Source organism: Pseudorasbora parva, chromosome 12 (genome assembly GCF_024679245.1).
Source record: "Pseudorasbora parva isolate DD20220531a chromosome 12, ASM2467924v1, whole genome shotgun sequence".
Lineage (NCBI taxonomy): Eukaryota > Metazoa > Chordata > Actinopteri > Cypriniformes > Gobionidae > Pseudorasbora > Pseudorasbora parva.
The window spans coordinates 37,171,137-37,188,338 of record NC_090183.1 but is presented as its reverse complement, the minus strand read 5'-3'; the positions used below and the strand labels follow the sequence as shown (position 1 = coordinate 37,188,338).

At 38.9% G+C, this 17,202-nt stretch overlaps 1 protein-coding gene across 1 annotated transcript in view; it reads left to right on the top strand.

Moving 5' to 3' along the window:
• The window catches only part of tex264a (testis expressed 264, ER-phagy receptor a), a 105,764-nt gene that overhangs the window by 13,358 nt on the left and 75,204 nt on the right, over positions 1-17,202 (top strand). Inside the window, exon 2 of the mRNA XM_067460160.1 lies at positions 6,134-6,355. Coding sequence (XP_067316261.1) covers positions 6,134-6,355 — 222 coding nt within the window. The remainder of the gene's footprint in view (positions 1-6,133; positions 6,356-17,202) is intronic.

Sequence of the window (17,202 nt, the reverse complement as noted above, 5' to 3'; positions counted from 1 at the left end):
ACATATCTACGATTGTATTTTGTAATACATAATAATATTACGCTTCGTCATTATTTAGACACACTATTTAGTTTTGTATGGTAGGCCTACTTGGTGTTTCCTATTGTTACTGTACTAGCATCTTGCGTTATCTAGACAATGCGGTCTCTCGAAGAAACTTTCAATTTAACGTTAATCAGAAATTGTTTAAACAGTCAGTAAGTGGATAAATCACCACTGCTTGCAGGAATATAGTTGTAATTGCCCCTTTCTTCAGTTTAAGACGCTGAGCGAAGCTTGCTTGAAATGGGCCGATAAAAACTAACAATCTTGAATTAAATTGTTGTGGTATCGGATTATAAACATCAACCATGACTGTTGACATTTTCTATCTGTGGGAAGGATAGAAAAGTCTCTGCACAGCCTGAAACATGATACGTGTGTCCATGCGAGCAGCTTGTTTTGATGATTCGCATCATTTATACAATATATATAAAAAATTAATATATAAAAAATATAAAATGTAATTTGTGTCAAGCTTTTTCAGTGATGACTTGAATCAGAATTTTAAATTTACTGATTCACAAAAAGTAACAGAATTTAGCACATTAACAGAGAACTCAAACACATTTTTTTTGCAACTCGTGAGAAATGTCATGTGTAATGCAAGTCCTTCTGGGAGGCTTTTTTCCAAGCTCTTTTGAAAAACATTAGCTTAAGGCTTGTCCAAAAGTGTGTCATTGCTATTATTCTTTAATGTATGCAGGCTAGCTGTAAACGTATAATGTTAAATGTGCTGGTTGCTGCTTGTTGACCTGGATTGTGTTGTTTGCTGCTTTTGCTTGGCTATGTATCTGCAGTCGAATCACAGGATGCTGCCTCCTGCAAAGTTAAACTGATGCTTTGAAGCTTGATATAAAATTTTAAGCCCAACTAAAACTTGTAAAGACAAACTGCTTTTTATTTGATCCGTCATGAATTATACTATACTTACAGCTTCTCTAGGTGGCCAGCAGAGGTCTCCCTAATGCTTATTCAGGTCTTAAATGTACTTCAGTGTGTTATATCTGATTATATTGTTTTGAGTGTGCTTTTTAAGACCGTGTTGTTGTGCAGTGCAGAAATGCTGTGAGTTTCAGAAAGCAGTTACGTTGATGCATTGCCGTTTGCTGCTTATGCATGCAGTGTGAAACAGGCCTTGAAATGTATATGGACATTTTAGAGAGGAGGACACAGGTAGGACTTTTTTTAGTTTGCTTTACACAGATAAATCATAAATATTTAAAATTCTGAGTTAGGCTGTAGAGCCCCTTCTGTGCCACATACTGTCCTGCTCTTCTCTGATGTAAACTCCATGAACCTTTTAGAAATTACACACCTTACAGGTTTCAAGAACATTCTGCAGGAGGTCTCCAATAGGAGCTTTGCTCTCTGTATGAATCAAGGCTGCATATATGATTAAATATTAGGAAGAGAAGGCTTGTAGCAAGTGTAGAGCTCTATCAGGTTAAATTGAGGACAGTTCCATACTGAGAAGCACCGTGAAACCCCTACATCTCAAAACTCAGGTAATTAATAAATCCAGGACATTTACACTAAACTCACTATCTGTTTCATTCATATGATTTTGTATCCTTAAAACCAGCTGGCAGCAGCATTGTGAAGCCCTAAGATACTTAACTGTAAAACGTCAAACAGTAAAGCATTTTGCCTGCGTGAACTAATAAAATGTATATAATCAGGGCTTGACATTCAAGGGTTAGTTTACCCAAAAAATGAAAATTCTGTCATTAATTACTTACCCTAATGTCATTCGACACCCGTAAGACCTCCGTTCATCTTCAGAACACAAATGAAGATATTTTTTTTGAAATCCGATGGCTCAGAAAGGCCTTCATTGACACCAATGTCGTTTCCTCTCAAGACCCATAAAAGGCACTAAAGACGTCGTTATAAAGCCCATCTCACTACAGTGGCTCTACAATCATTTTATGAAGCGACGAGAATTAGTTTTTTGTGCGGAAAAAAAAACAACTATATATAGCAAAGGCCCATTTCAAAACACCGCTTTGTAAAGCTTCGAACCATTATGAATCAATGTATTGAATCAGCGGTTCGGATCGCCAAAGTCACATGATTTCAGCAGTTTGGCGGTTTGACACAGATCAGAATCATGAATCAATATGCTGATTCATTAAGCTTCGATGCTTCAGGAAGCTGTTTTGAAACAGTCCATCACTATATAAGTAATTATTCAGGGTTTTTTTGCGCATAAAAACCATTTTCGTCGCTTCATAAAATAATTGTAGAATCACTGTAGTGAGATGGACTTTGTAACAACATCTTTAGTGCATTTTATGGGTCTTGAGAGAGGAAATTATATTGCTGTGACAATTATTAGGCAATTAATGCGGAGATAATTGAATCGAAATCGAATCGGACAGGGAAAATTAATCGTTAGATTAATCGATGCATCGGGAAACATAATCGCTCGATTAATCGTTTAAAAAATAATCGTTTATCCCAGCCCTAGTTGACACACAAACCCGCCTCCTCTCACTCACTTGTTTTATTTGCTCCATGCATATGAATATTATTGGGTGCTTGAATTTCGATGTGGGATTGTGGGTTTTGCCTATAATTAGGCCTATAAAGTGCACACACATAAAGCTGCCTCTCAATACTAAATTGAGTTATTCTGTTTATTGTGCTAAAACATTCAAATACACAGAAAATAAAGTAAAAATGCAGTAGATGCACCCCCCCACACACACAAACACATACATAGTGTGTTCATTTTGAAGCATAGTCTGATGAATCACTGTTTGTGAATTATTGATCAATTTCTGAATGATCTGGTGCCACTAATTTTTGCTAAATCTTGTTGATTTTGCATCTGGTTTGCAGCTTCCATTAAAAAGTAGGCAGATGCCTGTTGAATTTTCATGAGTCGCCTCTTGAGCCAAGGCTGAGACGCCTCGCTCTCTACAATTATGCAGATCTGAGCACCTTAGGGACTCCTGGGGTATGCAGAGAGCTTTTGCCATTTCTCCGCCAACCCTTTAAAAAAAGGAACACTCTCCCCGACCTGCACACTCCATAAACCGCGTGTTAGCCAGGAGCAAAGCCGCACGTGGCTGTGGGAGAATTCCCAGAAGTCCTAGCCCCAGGAGGATGAGGGAGAGGGTAAGGGTTGGGAAAGATGAGAGGAGTAAATCCTTGTTACATGTCTGCTAATAAAGAATTACCACCTTTTTATTGTTGCAGAGCCTTCATCTGTCAAAAAACGATGGCCCTTGCAAAGCCAGGCAGAGAATTGCTTTTGAAAATTGCTTTTCCCTGCAGCGGGCCTCTGGAGGGAATACAGAAAAGAAGCCAAGCAAATGACAATGTACTGCGTTTTAGTGGCCATCTTGGATTCCCGAGGGCAAAGAGTGCATTCAAAAGACTGTTTCCTACATCATCCAGTTCAAATAATGAGTATTCTAAGCATTCAGGGGATGAATGAAGAAGATCCGTTTATAAATGTGGCTGCAGTGCCATTTTTAGCCTGGCTATTTCAGTGTGCAGTCGTAGAGAAGCGCAGTGACCCCTAAATGCGAAGAAACATAACACAGCATATTGGTTCTTCTCTCCATCCATGTGCTCACAACAACTCGAGAACCAATTAAGCTGTAAAAAGAAGGCCTTATCGTGCCCATTAGTGTACGTAGTCAAATCTGGGGTGACTGCCAGGAACACTGATCGTAAATTTGCTTCCTTTTCATGGGCGTCTGGAGACCAAAATCTCGTTGGTTATCTTTGATTGGCAGTGTGAAGATTAGTTGGTTTGTTTGAGAGGGCTTGCGGTTATTATTTGAATTGGTACTGCATCTTCTTGTTCGTCCACATCGGTTGGGCGAATTATTTGACATAAACAGACAAACAACAAGTGAAGGGAAGTGTATGTGCAGGCCTTCTTGCTTCTAGTAATTGCCTGTTGTCTCTTGGGTGCGCTGTCTGGAGAACTGCCTGAAATTCCCACTTTATTTGCTGACAGTTGTGTAGGACGGCAGCAATGGAGAGAGTTCTGAATACCATCATTAGTCCCCGGCTGGAGAAACAAGCTCTTCGTGCTGGGAAAAGGGACAAAATGCACACAGAGGGAAGAACTACTGCAGCGTAGAGAGATGAGTGAGTCGAAGAATGGAGGTGGAGAAGAAAGACAAACCAGGAATCAGGGGAAAAAATAAGCTTTAGAGAAGGATGTAGATACATTAAGCATGATGGCGGTTCCTGGCACGGCTGTCAACCTGTTGAGAAGATCATCTTATCATCGCTCGACAGCACTGACATGTAGCATTCAATCTAAATTACGGATGTTAACTACATATTGAATCATTCACTGTAGTGGGCGAAAACATGCTAGATAAGTAATTAGAGATGACACTTTTATAAATGCCTTAATTGGTTTGTCATTAATGTTGAATTGGATTGCTAGCTCCAGTACTTACGTAATTGTGAGGAGATGTTTGTCCTATTCCTACCGTGAGACTTAAATCTCTTGGTTGCCTTATGATGTTAACAAAGTTAGATAGCACTGTAAGTGTGCGTTTACACTTGTCATGTATGGTTCAATTAAAACGGACCCTGGTGCGAGTGCTCGTTTAGTGTGGTTAATTAAAACATATGTGAACGGTGCCATCCGAACCCCCGGTGCGCACCAAACAAGCTTCCAAATGAACTCTGGTGCAGTTCGATTGATACATGAACGCAACACGGACCAAAGACATGTAAACAAACCAAAAACGGGACGTAATGTCACAAGATGTGAAGCTACAAGTCAGCTGAAATGACGACGCGGAAAAATCGGTGCTTCCAAAACGAGTAACCTTTGGTTCGGTAACTTTATGTTCACTGTTAAAAATGCCAGTGTGCATGCTAAGCGGGCCAGGGCTATATGTTTTGTTTTTGTTTTTTGGTCTGGACCAAACTAACCAAACTACAAGTATAAACGCACCCTAAGACATTAATTGTGTCTGAAACCTGAAAAATGCTGCCTTCGGAGGACACATTTCAAGGAAGGAAGGCATCAAGGCACGTCTGAATAATGTTAGCTTCACTTCCTGTCTCCTGAGAGACCTTCATCTGATCGATTTTTGAAGGCAGCATAGATGTATCCTTCACTGCCTTTGATATCCCACAATCCTGTGCTTTCCATTCTGTGACAGTTGAGATGATAAAAAATATGGCGTCTGAAAGTTGCGTTTACTGGTTAGTTTGTGTGTAAATGTATGTTTTTTAATAGTAATAATAAATTTGTTTAGTTCTCACCAAAGCTCTTTCTATTTTGCTGTAGATCATTAAACAGTAACGCTGTCTTAGAAGTCTGTCTGAAATCACTTTCGTTAGGAGCCTTCCTGCTCAAGATGCTGCTTTACAAGTAACTTAGTAAAAAACCATCTGACCAATCACAGACCACTGTGCTTAAAATGCATTTTTGAGGCAGTTTTATCTGACTTTTTTGAAAGCACAATAATATTGTCGGGCACAAAAAAAGCTGTACAGACTTTGTAATCTGACCAGAAATACCACAGTGACTATTTTTTCCTGAAAACACCTATTATAGCGGCCCGGTACTATGTATAGCACAGTTTGGGCTTAGTAAAATCTATACAAGTATGCAGTTATGTATGTATGTATGTATGTATGTATGTATGTATGTATGTATGTATGTATCATAATACTTTTATTCAGCATGTAATGGATCCATTAAATTGTTAAAGTGTCAATAAAAACATTAATATGTTAGATATTTTTTTTTCAAATAAATGCTATTCTTTTGAACTTTTTATTCATCAACTAATCCTAAAGACTGTATTCGTATTTCTTTCCAGAAAAATTGAACAGAAGACCATTAATAATTGTTTTCAACATTGAGAATAAGAAATGTTTCTTTAGCACCAAATCAGCATATTAGAATGATTTCTGAAGTATCATGTGACACTTAAGACTGGAGTAATGATGCTAAAAATTCATTTTTTTTCCAGCAAAGTAATAAATTATATAAAAAAATTAAATAAAAACAAAGAGTATAATATGTCATAATATTACAGTTTTCGCTGGTGCAATATGCAGCACAATCTGATGTAATCTGTCTCTCTTTGTGTTTCAGACTCAAGCAGATCAGTGTCGGTATATAGTGGGCAGTATCCTGTGTGAAAATGAAGAGAAACCTGATGAAGAGCTACAGCGCCTGTATGAGAAATTCGGCTACAAAATCATCTCATTCCCAGAAGTCACCTGTGCCATAACTTCCTCATTTCCGAACAGATGCACTCTGTCCCCCGTCTGTGGCGCGTATAGAGTCTACCCTGAACTACAACAGTATATTAAGGTAACATATCTATCTATCTATCTATCTATCTATCTATCTATCTATCTATCTATCTATCTATCTATCTATCTATCTATCTATCTATCTATCTATCTATCTATCTATCTATCTATCTATCTATCTATCTATCTATCTATCTATCTATCTATCTATCTATCTATCTATCTATCTATCTATCTGTCTATCTGTCTGTCTGTCTGTCTATCTGTCTATTTGTCTGTCTGTCTGTCTGTCTGTCTGTCTGTCTGTCTGTCTGTCTGTCTGTCTGTCTGTCTGTCTGTCTGTCTGTCTATCTGTCTGTCTGTCTGTCTGTCTGTCTGTATGTCTTCAAATTGTCAGAGTGCAGTGCTCTACTGTATTTATTGTAATTTCCATGGTGCTTTACACACTTCACGTTACTAATGTTCAATATCAGGCACATCTAATGGAGGACAGCATGTGGAATATATATTGGGGAATGTGTGTAAATGGGAGAAACGGCCTTAACAACTTCTGAATGGACAGATAACTGGATAGAGAGAAGGTAAAGAGGCTGATAATGATGGTAAAGAGGCTGTTTGTTTGAGCTTGCTGGTTGGTATCTAACAGCTTGAGTTCAGTGCAGTTCAGTGCTGTGAGATAATGTGAAGGATGATGCGCTACTTACCATTTGTGAACCATACTGACGTGAAATTTGAGGTGTTAATTGTATAGGTGTTGCTCTATAGGTGTCTAGCAGTTTCTAGTGCTAATTCTTTTTCTTGTGCTCTATATGTACACTAGCAAGCAGCTAGCGATACCTTAGAAATAGCCTACAACACTTTTGCATTGCGGTGGCTGTGTACAGTATATGGGGTAACCGACATGGAACGCACAACCAAAATTGGCATCCTAGTGGCACGCAATATTAGCTTGACAATCTGTCCTAGTTGTATTGCTGGCGCAGGCCAATCTCATACAGTTACAAAGCAGTCTGTACCAGATGCTCACTTATTTCACTACATAAAAATGAATATGGTCTACTTGCTATCCTTGAATAGCAAGGGAATTTCTGTATTTAATGCATCAGCATGGCTCAAGACTGAGACAAACATAAACAATGCTTATTTAACATTTGTTACAATAATTTGTATTTGCTGTCTGGTGAACTTTATGTCCATATGCGCTTTTGTCAGATTCAAACTGTTGGAATCACAACTTAATTATTCAGTCAGTGACTCATTCAGGGCTTCCCAAAAGTATTGCAAGCCAATTGGGTAGATCGAATAGACTATTGGTGCCAAATGACATTGTTTCACAGACAACAAGGTTTAAGTCTATTTAAGCTGTTTTAACTGAAAGCAACTTGCACTGACATATCTTAAAATGTGTTAAAATTTGTTTTTCTAAGGTATGTTTTTGAAAGCTACTTAAATGCCCTACTTGAACAAAGTCTAATCTTGGCTTAATCTGGGCCCTGTCTGTTAAACTGGGCCATCATTGCACATGTGCTGTACTTTCCAGTTTCAGTTTTCAATCCGATCAAGTGTTTATCCTATCGAACAAATTAGAAAAGGGTTCATCGGATTTGGCCAATTCATTCGGATTGACGTGGTTACATGTAACTTTTTTTTTATTCCGACCGTGCTAGTCTGATTACAGTCAAATTTTTAGGGTCCATGTAAATGCAGCTATGTATTATTACATAATAATATTATAAAATATATAATTAATAAAAATAAGATTCTCATTAAAAAGGGATTGACTGCAAACAGTTTAGTTATTGGTCTCAGTCCAGGGCTGGACTGGTAATCTGGCATACCGGGCATTTCCCTGGTGGGCCGACGTACTTTTGGGCCTGATACAAGGTTATTTATTTATTTATTTGCCACTGACTGGCCCATCATGCAGGGACAGCGGCCCATTGGTTTGTCTTCTTCTGAATAGACAGGCCAAAGCGAGCGAGACCTCCCCTCCATATTAGGCGCTTTTATTTATTTATTATTTATCATCCTTGCGCATGAAACTGAAAAAAAAAGGAATATCCCCACAGCGCTGCCGCTGATGAACCTAGGCTACATTTCTGCTGCTCTATGAAGTGATGAACGGCACGTTGACTCCGAATTTAGTTTTATACAATCGTGCGATATGGGAACATTACAGGTTCTGTGGTGAATCAGCTGTAAACAGCCACACTGTAAAAATATTTAGAAAAAAGTTACCTGGTTGCCTTAAAATTTTGAGTTCATTGTAATTAACATTTTGAGTTAATACAATTCAATTTTTTTGAGATTCGACAACCTTTATTAAAATATTATTAAAAGATTTTGTAAGCATATTGGGTAATTGTGTATGTGTTATTTGTGATGACGCAGTGAAACAAGCCAAATAGTGCTATTTTCATGATTTATCACATTTTTTATGTGGTTCAGATACAATAATATTTTGAGTTTCAATTTATTAAACAATGTCCTTCATTGCATCAACTCAAATTTTAAATTTCAATAAACTCAAAATTTTAAGGCAACCAGGTTACTTACTTTTTTTAAGTTAAACCAACGAAAACCAGCAACATTTTTTTACAGTGCACGACCATGTAAATACATGACGAGGTAAAGTGTAAAATGGCAATACACACAACTACAAACTTGTCACTTTAGCACAGCCACAATTTACCTTGCAGCTACTAACAGTAAATAAATTTGGCTGTTTTCGTATTTTCTACATGTGTTTGCAATATTTTTTTTTATTACAAATTCAATAGTTTATTATATATGGTTTATATATTTTAGAAACTATATACCCATTGTAATGAAGAGCATTGTTTTTCCTGTGACTACTATCTTACAGTTAAATGAAACTGGCCTAGAGTTAAAATGTCATTATAATTCAACACAACAGCTTTAAAGCTTGGATCCCATGCATTAAGGACAAAGCTTTTTTTCTCTTTAAATGTTTTATTACCTTTTGAATAGATCTAAAGAAATGTAACTAAATGTTATTTCAATGAGAACCCCACGAAAGATCGATATTAGTGGCTTACATAAGTTAGGTGTTAACTCTTGAATATTATTGTTTTTAAAGGGGAAGTTCAACCCAAAAAATGTGACCATTTACTCACCCTAATGTCATTCTAAACCTGAATGAATTTATTTCTGTGTAACATAAAAGAAAATCATTTGAGTCTGTTTTTTTATTTTTTATTTTTTTATACAATATGTAATGGTAGCCTAACCAAAATGGCTTGGTTGCTCAAAATATCTTCTTTTGTGCTTCACGGAAGAGAGAAAGTCATACAGGTTTGGAACGACATGATGGTGAGTAAATGACAGAATTTAATAGCAGTAAATTTACTGCATCCTTGCTCAAAATCGGCGCTTTACTGTCAAGTACATTTATGTGTGACAAAATAGGCTACAATATTAAGTTTGTCATCTGCATTTGCAGGAAATTCAGTAATATCCATCATTATTTGTCCCTGTCTTAGTTTTATTTATTTACTCCAATTTAAGGCCCTAACCCTAGCAAAAACATTCATGGGGAACTCATGGGCCTGATGGGCTGGGTTTGGCACGGCCGAATTTTAGCCCTGTCTCAGTCCCTTTTCTTGAAAATGGCTAAAATAATGATGTAAGAACAGTGAAAGAAGCTGATTTCACTTATTGACCTGCTACTTCCATTCTCACACTTTTTCTTTTGCTTACCTTCCTTCTTTAACTCTCTCTCTCTCTTACACACACACACACCTTTCCAACTTGGCTTGTCTGACAGCTTATTAAGACTAGTGCAATAGTTACATGAGTAGTACAGTGCAGTAGTCAGCACAAGATGTATGTTGCATTATGGAACTGTGTGTATGAGTTTGTAATGTGATGTATGTGGAGTGGCAGAGTGTACGAAGATGGGACTGAGCAGATGAATAATGGAGAGACATTTACAAATGCACGTGTGTGTGTAGGCAGGGACATGTCTTTACGATGATTTATTGAATAGGGTCTGGCAGAAGTTCAGACGGGCACTTCCTTTATTATGAAACTGAAGTAAGACTTCCTGCAAAGCCCTCTGTTCACCCACCACATCCATACAGCACCAGACATCAGTGACAAACCAGTCATTATGGAGCCCGATGTGTGTCTAGAGCGTTTGCTAATTTGTTATACATTGTGATTGGATTATTTTATTCAATTATTTCCACTTATTGTATCTACACTAAAAGCATTGTTAATGCATTGCTATAAGAGACTTGTTTTTTTTCCTCATCACATTTTTGTCAACAGCATGTTTTAATTAAAATTGCTCACAGTTAAATGATCATTAGGATGCGTCTCTAAATGCTTTCGCCAGTAATTTTGGGACAAAATTAACACATTTAAATATACCTGCATATATTTATACTAAGACATTTTAATACATTAAAACTGTGACATATGATCAGCCATGACATTTTTTGGGTGAATAATCAAATGAAATAATAAATCTGCGTTTCTTTTTTTTCTTCTTTTTTTTTTTCTTATTCAGTTTGTACTGATTTGCTCATTTAAGTTAAAGAGATCACCCAAAATGAAAATTCTGTCATTTACTCATCAACTGTTTTTTTTACCCATATTCTTCAAAATATCTTCTTTATTGTTCAGCTAAATAAATAAATTCAAGTGAGTGAAAGATGACAGCATTTTCGTTTTTTTGGATGAACTCTAACTAAACTAGAGGTCTATGCAGGATGGATTTTTTTTTTAATCCCGTTCCCGCAAGATTCTGTCTCAAAAAATATGTTATATTACTCTGCTCCTGCACCATCATTTTGATGTTTTTCCCCACTGCTGCCTGCATAAAAGCCCATGGGAAAAGGTCAATGAAGATTTTTTTCAGTTCTGCTTCGGTTGGATTCTGTCCCATTCTGGCTTTTTATTTTAGCTCCATTATTTGAGTGAAAGTAAAAGTACTACTGGTTAAATATTACTCTGTTACAAGTGAACGTTGTGAATATAGATTCTTACTTAAAGCTACACTATGTAATTTTTCCGTTCCGTCCCTATTCAAAAATGCGTAGTTTGATGATGCCAAGTTTGAGCTCAGAATCTTGGGACATGTGGCCTTCTTACTTATAACATACATCACCTCGATGCAACCTTGACACATTATCAGTGATGTTACCTGGGCTCATGGAGTGTTTCGGGTCTTTCAAGAATCATACACCCTCACCCAGGCGACCCAGCTGGGGTTGATCAGGCCCCAGCTTGTGTCCAGGTAGCCCTTCCCCACCCATGGTTCTCCTCTCTTTATCCACAGCCACCTTGAGGCAACTTCTGCTGATTCTGTGACCTCCTTAATGGTCCTTCGCTTATTGGCGCCTATGATGCCCAGGATGTTAGAGGCCCTGCAGAGAGACTGGCCAGCAAACCATCTACATCCAACCTCAATGGGCTCACACGGTGCTCGCCACCCACTGTTTAGTGTATTTTGCCCTCTTCCTCTCATTGGCCTCCTCGATACGGTCCTCCCAGGGTACGGTACGTTCCAGGAGAATGATCTGCTTAGAGGTCTCTGAGAGGAGTAGCATGTCAGGCCACAATGTTGAAGTGGCGACAGCTTCTGGTAATTTCAGTTGCTTCCCCAGGTCAGCTTTCAACTCCCAGTGTCGTGCTGTTGCTAGCAGGCCTGATGAGGTGGCCCTGGTAGCTAATGGTGGCTTCTCCTCAGCCCGGACAAAAGCAATGGTGTTCTTCACTGGGCAGAGACACTTACAGTGGCCAATTCCAAAAATGATGGTATTTGCTATGACTTTCAGGACTTGGTCATGGAGCCAACGGTAGCGCACCTCACCCAGTGCTTTCGGACAGCAGCTGAGGATGTGCTCCAGGGTCTCCCTCTTCAGAAAGAGGCTGCAGGCTAGAGTGACTCCACCAATCCCCAGCTGAACAGGTTAGATGGGCTCGGTAGTACATCATAGACAGCCTGGATCAGGAACCGTAGGTGATGGGGTTCTGCTTTCCACAGCTCCGCCCATGTGACTTTACGGTCCACTGCATTCTCCCATCTTGTGCAGGCTCCCTGCAGCCGCATTTCAACCATCCTGCTGGCCTGCTCCTCCTATACTGATACCCGCACTTCTTGCTGCACCAGTGATCTCCTGTCCTTCCCCTGTGCCTTTTTGTAGCGAGGTGTTGTGCTGCTACCCAGCCCAGCTCTTCCATGAGTCACTGCTCTTATCAATGCCCTGTGCCGTAGCCGTGACTCAGCCACATCCACCGCCTCTGCTGCCCTCCACTTCCGCCCTGTCCTCACCTCGATCCCAGCCTGGGAGACCGTCAGCTCTGTTTATAATATTAGATACATTTAAGTGTGTTTAAAATGATGTTATGACGTTACTCTGTGTGTTCGCTCAGCGGCTGCTGTGACACTTGTTGCACACTGCTAAGAGTAAAGAATTTCTGCAGAATAAAACTAGAAACCAAAGGTCAACGCAGATATGACGCAATTGACAGGCGACTCCCTCAGACGTCCTGGTTCCTTAGATAAAATAGCAATTTTCTCACAATTTACAAATAGTTGGAAACATTTGGGATATTGTAAGAACTCAACTGAACAAAATAAATAACACTGGAACATATATATAAGTAATGGTTTTTGGATATTTTACTGCAAAAATCCTACATAGTTGCTTTTAAAAGTACTAAAGTAGTAAAAGTAAACGCATTATTGCTGCATTGTTGTAGGAATGCACGCTGTGCCATCATGGTGGTTTAAGCCAGTCAAAAGTTACAAAGCTTAACTTGTAACTTACAAAGCTTATCATACTAGAAAAGGAAGGTTTCTACATTGAGTTGTAAAAACATATTTCTTAAAAGACCCCAGTTAACATTTTGGATCAACTGTTTTTGCATACTAACTAATGTCATGGTTGAACATTAGCTATGCGTTAGCGCTGTATCCGCAAGGCTATGGCAACTTGGCAGGCAAACCCATAAAAAAAATCATTTGACAGACCATACTTCATACCAGTGCTAATTTTAACAGCAAATTTTGATTTAGTTTTAGTCATAATCTGCATAATTTTTTTATGCAGATTACAAAAACTAAAATGCCATTTAGTTTTAATCAAATTTTAGGCATCTTAATTGTTTTAGTCGACTAAGATTTTAGATTAAATAGAATAAAATTCAGTACTTGTGCTCTGGTTTCTGAGAGCCAGCTTTCTGTGTGCCATCCGGATTGATCTGAGCTCTTTCGTGTCGCGCCTTTCTCAGACTCATTCCCATGTCTGCTCTTCTCTTTCTCCCAGACATTTACATATTTGAGCAATTCAAATGTGCACATCTCATGTAGGACATCGGTTCTGACTGGATTTCTTTTTCATCCCTCCCCAACATTGGCCTCATATTTATTAGTTAACAGTAGGGGTGACCATGAATAGCCGAAGATTCGATGCATCGATATGCGGTGCTAAATTCGACCACCGATCTCACGGTCGAATCTTCGCAGGTGTTAAGCAGGCGCGGCGCGGCCGCGGCGCGGCCTTCAAAAAGTTTTATTTAAGTTGACGTACTAAAATGACTCAAGCTAAATAAATGAAAACGAATAAATAAATAAAATAAAAGATAAATAAAATCTAATTAAAGTCAGTAACAAAAACTATAATGACACTAATAAAACACTTTAACCTGAGCCTGTAAATCGTTCATTTTTGTTACACAATAGACAAATTATACTCCATACCTCTAAAAGTATGGAAACACAAGGTTTTGCACACGTATAAGTGTCTTCCCATCTGCTCTCAGAAATCAAAACTTCTTCCGCAACTGCACTCGGACCTCTAAACCAAACTCCAGCCAAGTTTAAATCGGAGATGCCCAAATCAAATTTGCCAAGTATCAAAGATTATTTTGCAAATCAAAACCACTCCAATACTAATGTTTCTTATTTTGTATCGCAAAGCCATTGTGGGAAGTCAGTGAATCACCATCCCTTGCTTGTGTCTGTTGTTCCTGTGGAGTGGACATGTGTTGGGAATGGCTTCTGTTGGTTCTCTGCCGAGCGTGGCAGTTGGCAGTTGGCATGGGGTGGCGTGGTCTGTATGGCACGGGTTAAACACTGAACTGTCTCTCTGCCAACCAGCTATCCCTTTTTTATCTTAATTCTGTATCGACACATCCTTTCTCTTTATTCCTCTCCCACACACCTCCATCTTTGTATTGGACTTTTTTATCGTTCTTCATAGGGCAGATATATCACTTGTCCACCCTCTATCGATAGCAGACACGGACACATTCTTCTCAATCTGCTGAGAGGCTGAGCCTTTGCTGAAAATGATAAACACACACACACACGGACCATCTGTTAGGCAGCGAGAGGGCAGAATCTCCTGCACCCACACAGGAGTTCACTCCTAAGAAACAGCGTACACAGAGTATGTGGGCAGTCCCATTACACCATAACAGTGATTTCAAGCTGTGAGTGTGTGTGTGTGTGTGTGTTCGAGTGCATGCCGACGCGTGAGCGAGCCGTGTTGATCCAGCAGACGGCTGGCTGTCAGAGCATCGACTAAGCCCATTAAAAGAGGTGATTTTTAAGATGGGCTAAAGGAAGGGCGGGATGAACTACATTTAGAGGGATTTGCCTGAACCCGTACAGTATTCCCATAACGCACTGTTCTGTCTTAATGCTAAAGTCTTGTCCAAACTCGCAACACAAAGTTTTAATCCAATTAACAGCATCCTACTGATCTGCTTAACTTCATGTTTAATTCTGAGATTTGTTTCTAAATGTATTGCTGAAACACATTACAAAGACTGTGAACTGAGCAGTACTGAATTGTGAAGTTAGACCGCTCAACAGTTTTTCACCATAGCTGTGTTCAGGATTTTTTGGGCGGGGCTAAAAGTTGCCTTGATGACGCACTGGAGACACTGAGCCTGGCCCCTCCCCTACACTATCATAACTGTCCCCAAATGGCACACTTCATGTTCATGTCCGTTAAGTCCACAAGAGCTTAGGGTCTCCCATTCATCATTTAAAGGCGTGATGAATTGAGAAATCAACTTTCCCTTGAGCTTTTGATATATAAAAGGTAATGGTAATATAAGAATATCCTGTAAGTTTCAGAGCTGAAAACGTCCTTGTTAGTCAAAGAAAAGCCTTTATAGACACCAGGCCCAGAAAACGATCATGTTCTCATCTTCACATCGTCTGTTATGAAACACCGCCTCTACAGAATAATAAGCACATGTAATTCAGTAGCCCCGCCCACCGACTCATCGGATCACGCTAGCCAGCAGCAATAAACATGCTGAAGAATATAGCAAGATATTGCACTATTACTGGTTGTGGAAGAACACAGTCGCTGCATAAGCTTCCTTCAGATCCTAATATTAGGAATGTGTGGTTGAACTTTATTTTTAATGAAGTTCCAGCTCACGTGGGGAAACATGCACTTGTTCACTTAATTTCACCGCGGGATTGTTTGTAACAAATCTCAGGTGGCGTTGGATTTGTAGACAGATTGACATTAAAACACAACGCTGTTTCTTCTATATTGGATCCGACAGGAGGAATGGTGCAACACACTTATGTGAGTAAAATGTGTTTTTTTAATATGTAATTGTATTGCATTGTTATAGATCGTTGTGCTTATATGTACGTGTCTAACACAACCTTAGCTTTAGCACGCTGGACTCAGACATGTATGGGCCAGGGCTCGCAAAGCTCAACGTTCTGATTCAAAGGCCGATGAATCTCGTAATATTCCTTTCTTGTTCTGCTATTCTCTTCCTTTTGACTTGACTTTTGAAGGGTGCGCGAGTATGTATATGTGTATGTGTGCGGTTCGCGCTTATATCGAACTATCGTGCGGGCTATGTAAGACAAAAATAATAGTCCAATCAATCGCGGGTGAATGAGAAATAAATCATTGTGTTTGTTTGTTAAGACATGCTTGAATCAGTCCGGTTGCCGCTTTCAAAACAACCCCTTCCTCTTGTGAACTGAACCTACAGGGACATAGATAGGACAGGAGCTGAAGTTCATTAAATATGCAAATCTTATCCAATCCTAGCCATGGGCGTTTACTTCCAAGTCTCCAGTGACCGAGCGTTTTGAAGAGAGCTTCAAAACCAGTGTAGAACATGTATATGTACTTATTAGTTATGATGTTTTTGAATGTAAAAACCACACAAACATCATTAGTTGACCTCAGACAACAGTACAAAAAAATTTAAAAGCCAGTTCATGACACCTTTAAGCTTAAATGGGTGATGAATTGAGAAATCAAGTTTCCCTTGAGCTTTTGATATATAAAAGGTCATAAGAATATGCTGTAAGTTTCAGAGCTGAGAACTTCATTGTTAGTCAAAGAAAAGCTTTTATAGACACTTGTCTGAACTTACTCCTGAATGCGTTTTTGGAACCAGCGTGCCGTGAGTAAGCAAGGTTTGGGTTAATCTACTGGCTGTTCGGGGTATATGGGAAGTTAACCTTGCTTTTTGAAATACCCCCCAGAGATGAATCACAACACTCTAAACTTGGATTTGAAGTTGAAAGGATCTTGAAAATCATAAAAAAACACCGAACTGTGTCTTTGTGTTTTTTTTTATGAGACCGTGAACTACTCAATTCCAATGATACAATCGAACTATTTAGTCATTAATTGAAAAATAAATATAATAATTTTTACAAATAATATATGATCATTCACACTTCTTTTGATGCAACTCTTGTTTCCATGGTAACAGTGACTTCTCTGCATGGGCATGGCGATTCTCTCTTCAAGATTATGGTTATTGAGGTTCTTCCCTGGCAATTGGTCTGTCTTGAAAAGTTTATACCTTGATGTTAAAAATGTACTTCTCTATTTAGAAAATAAATGACATTTTTCTTCTAGAACCCGGCTGTTG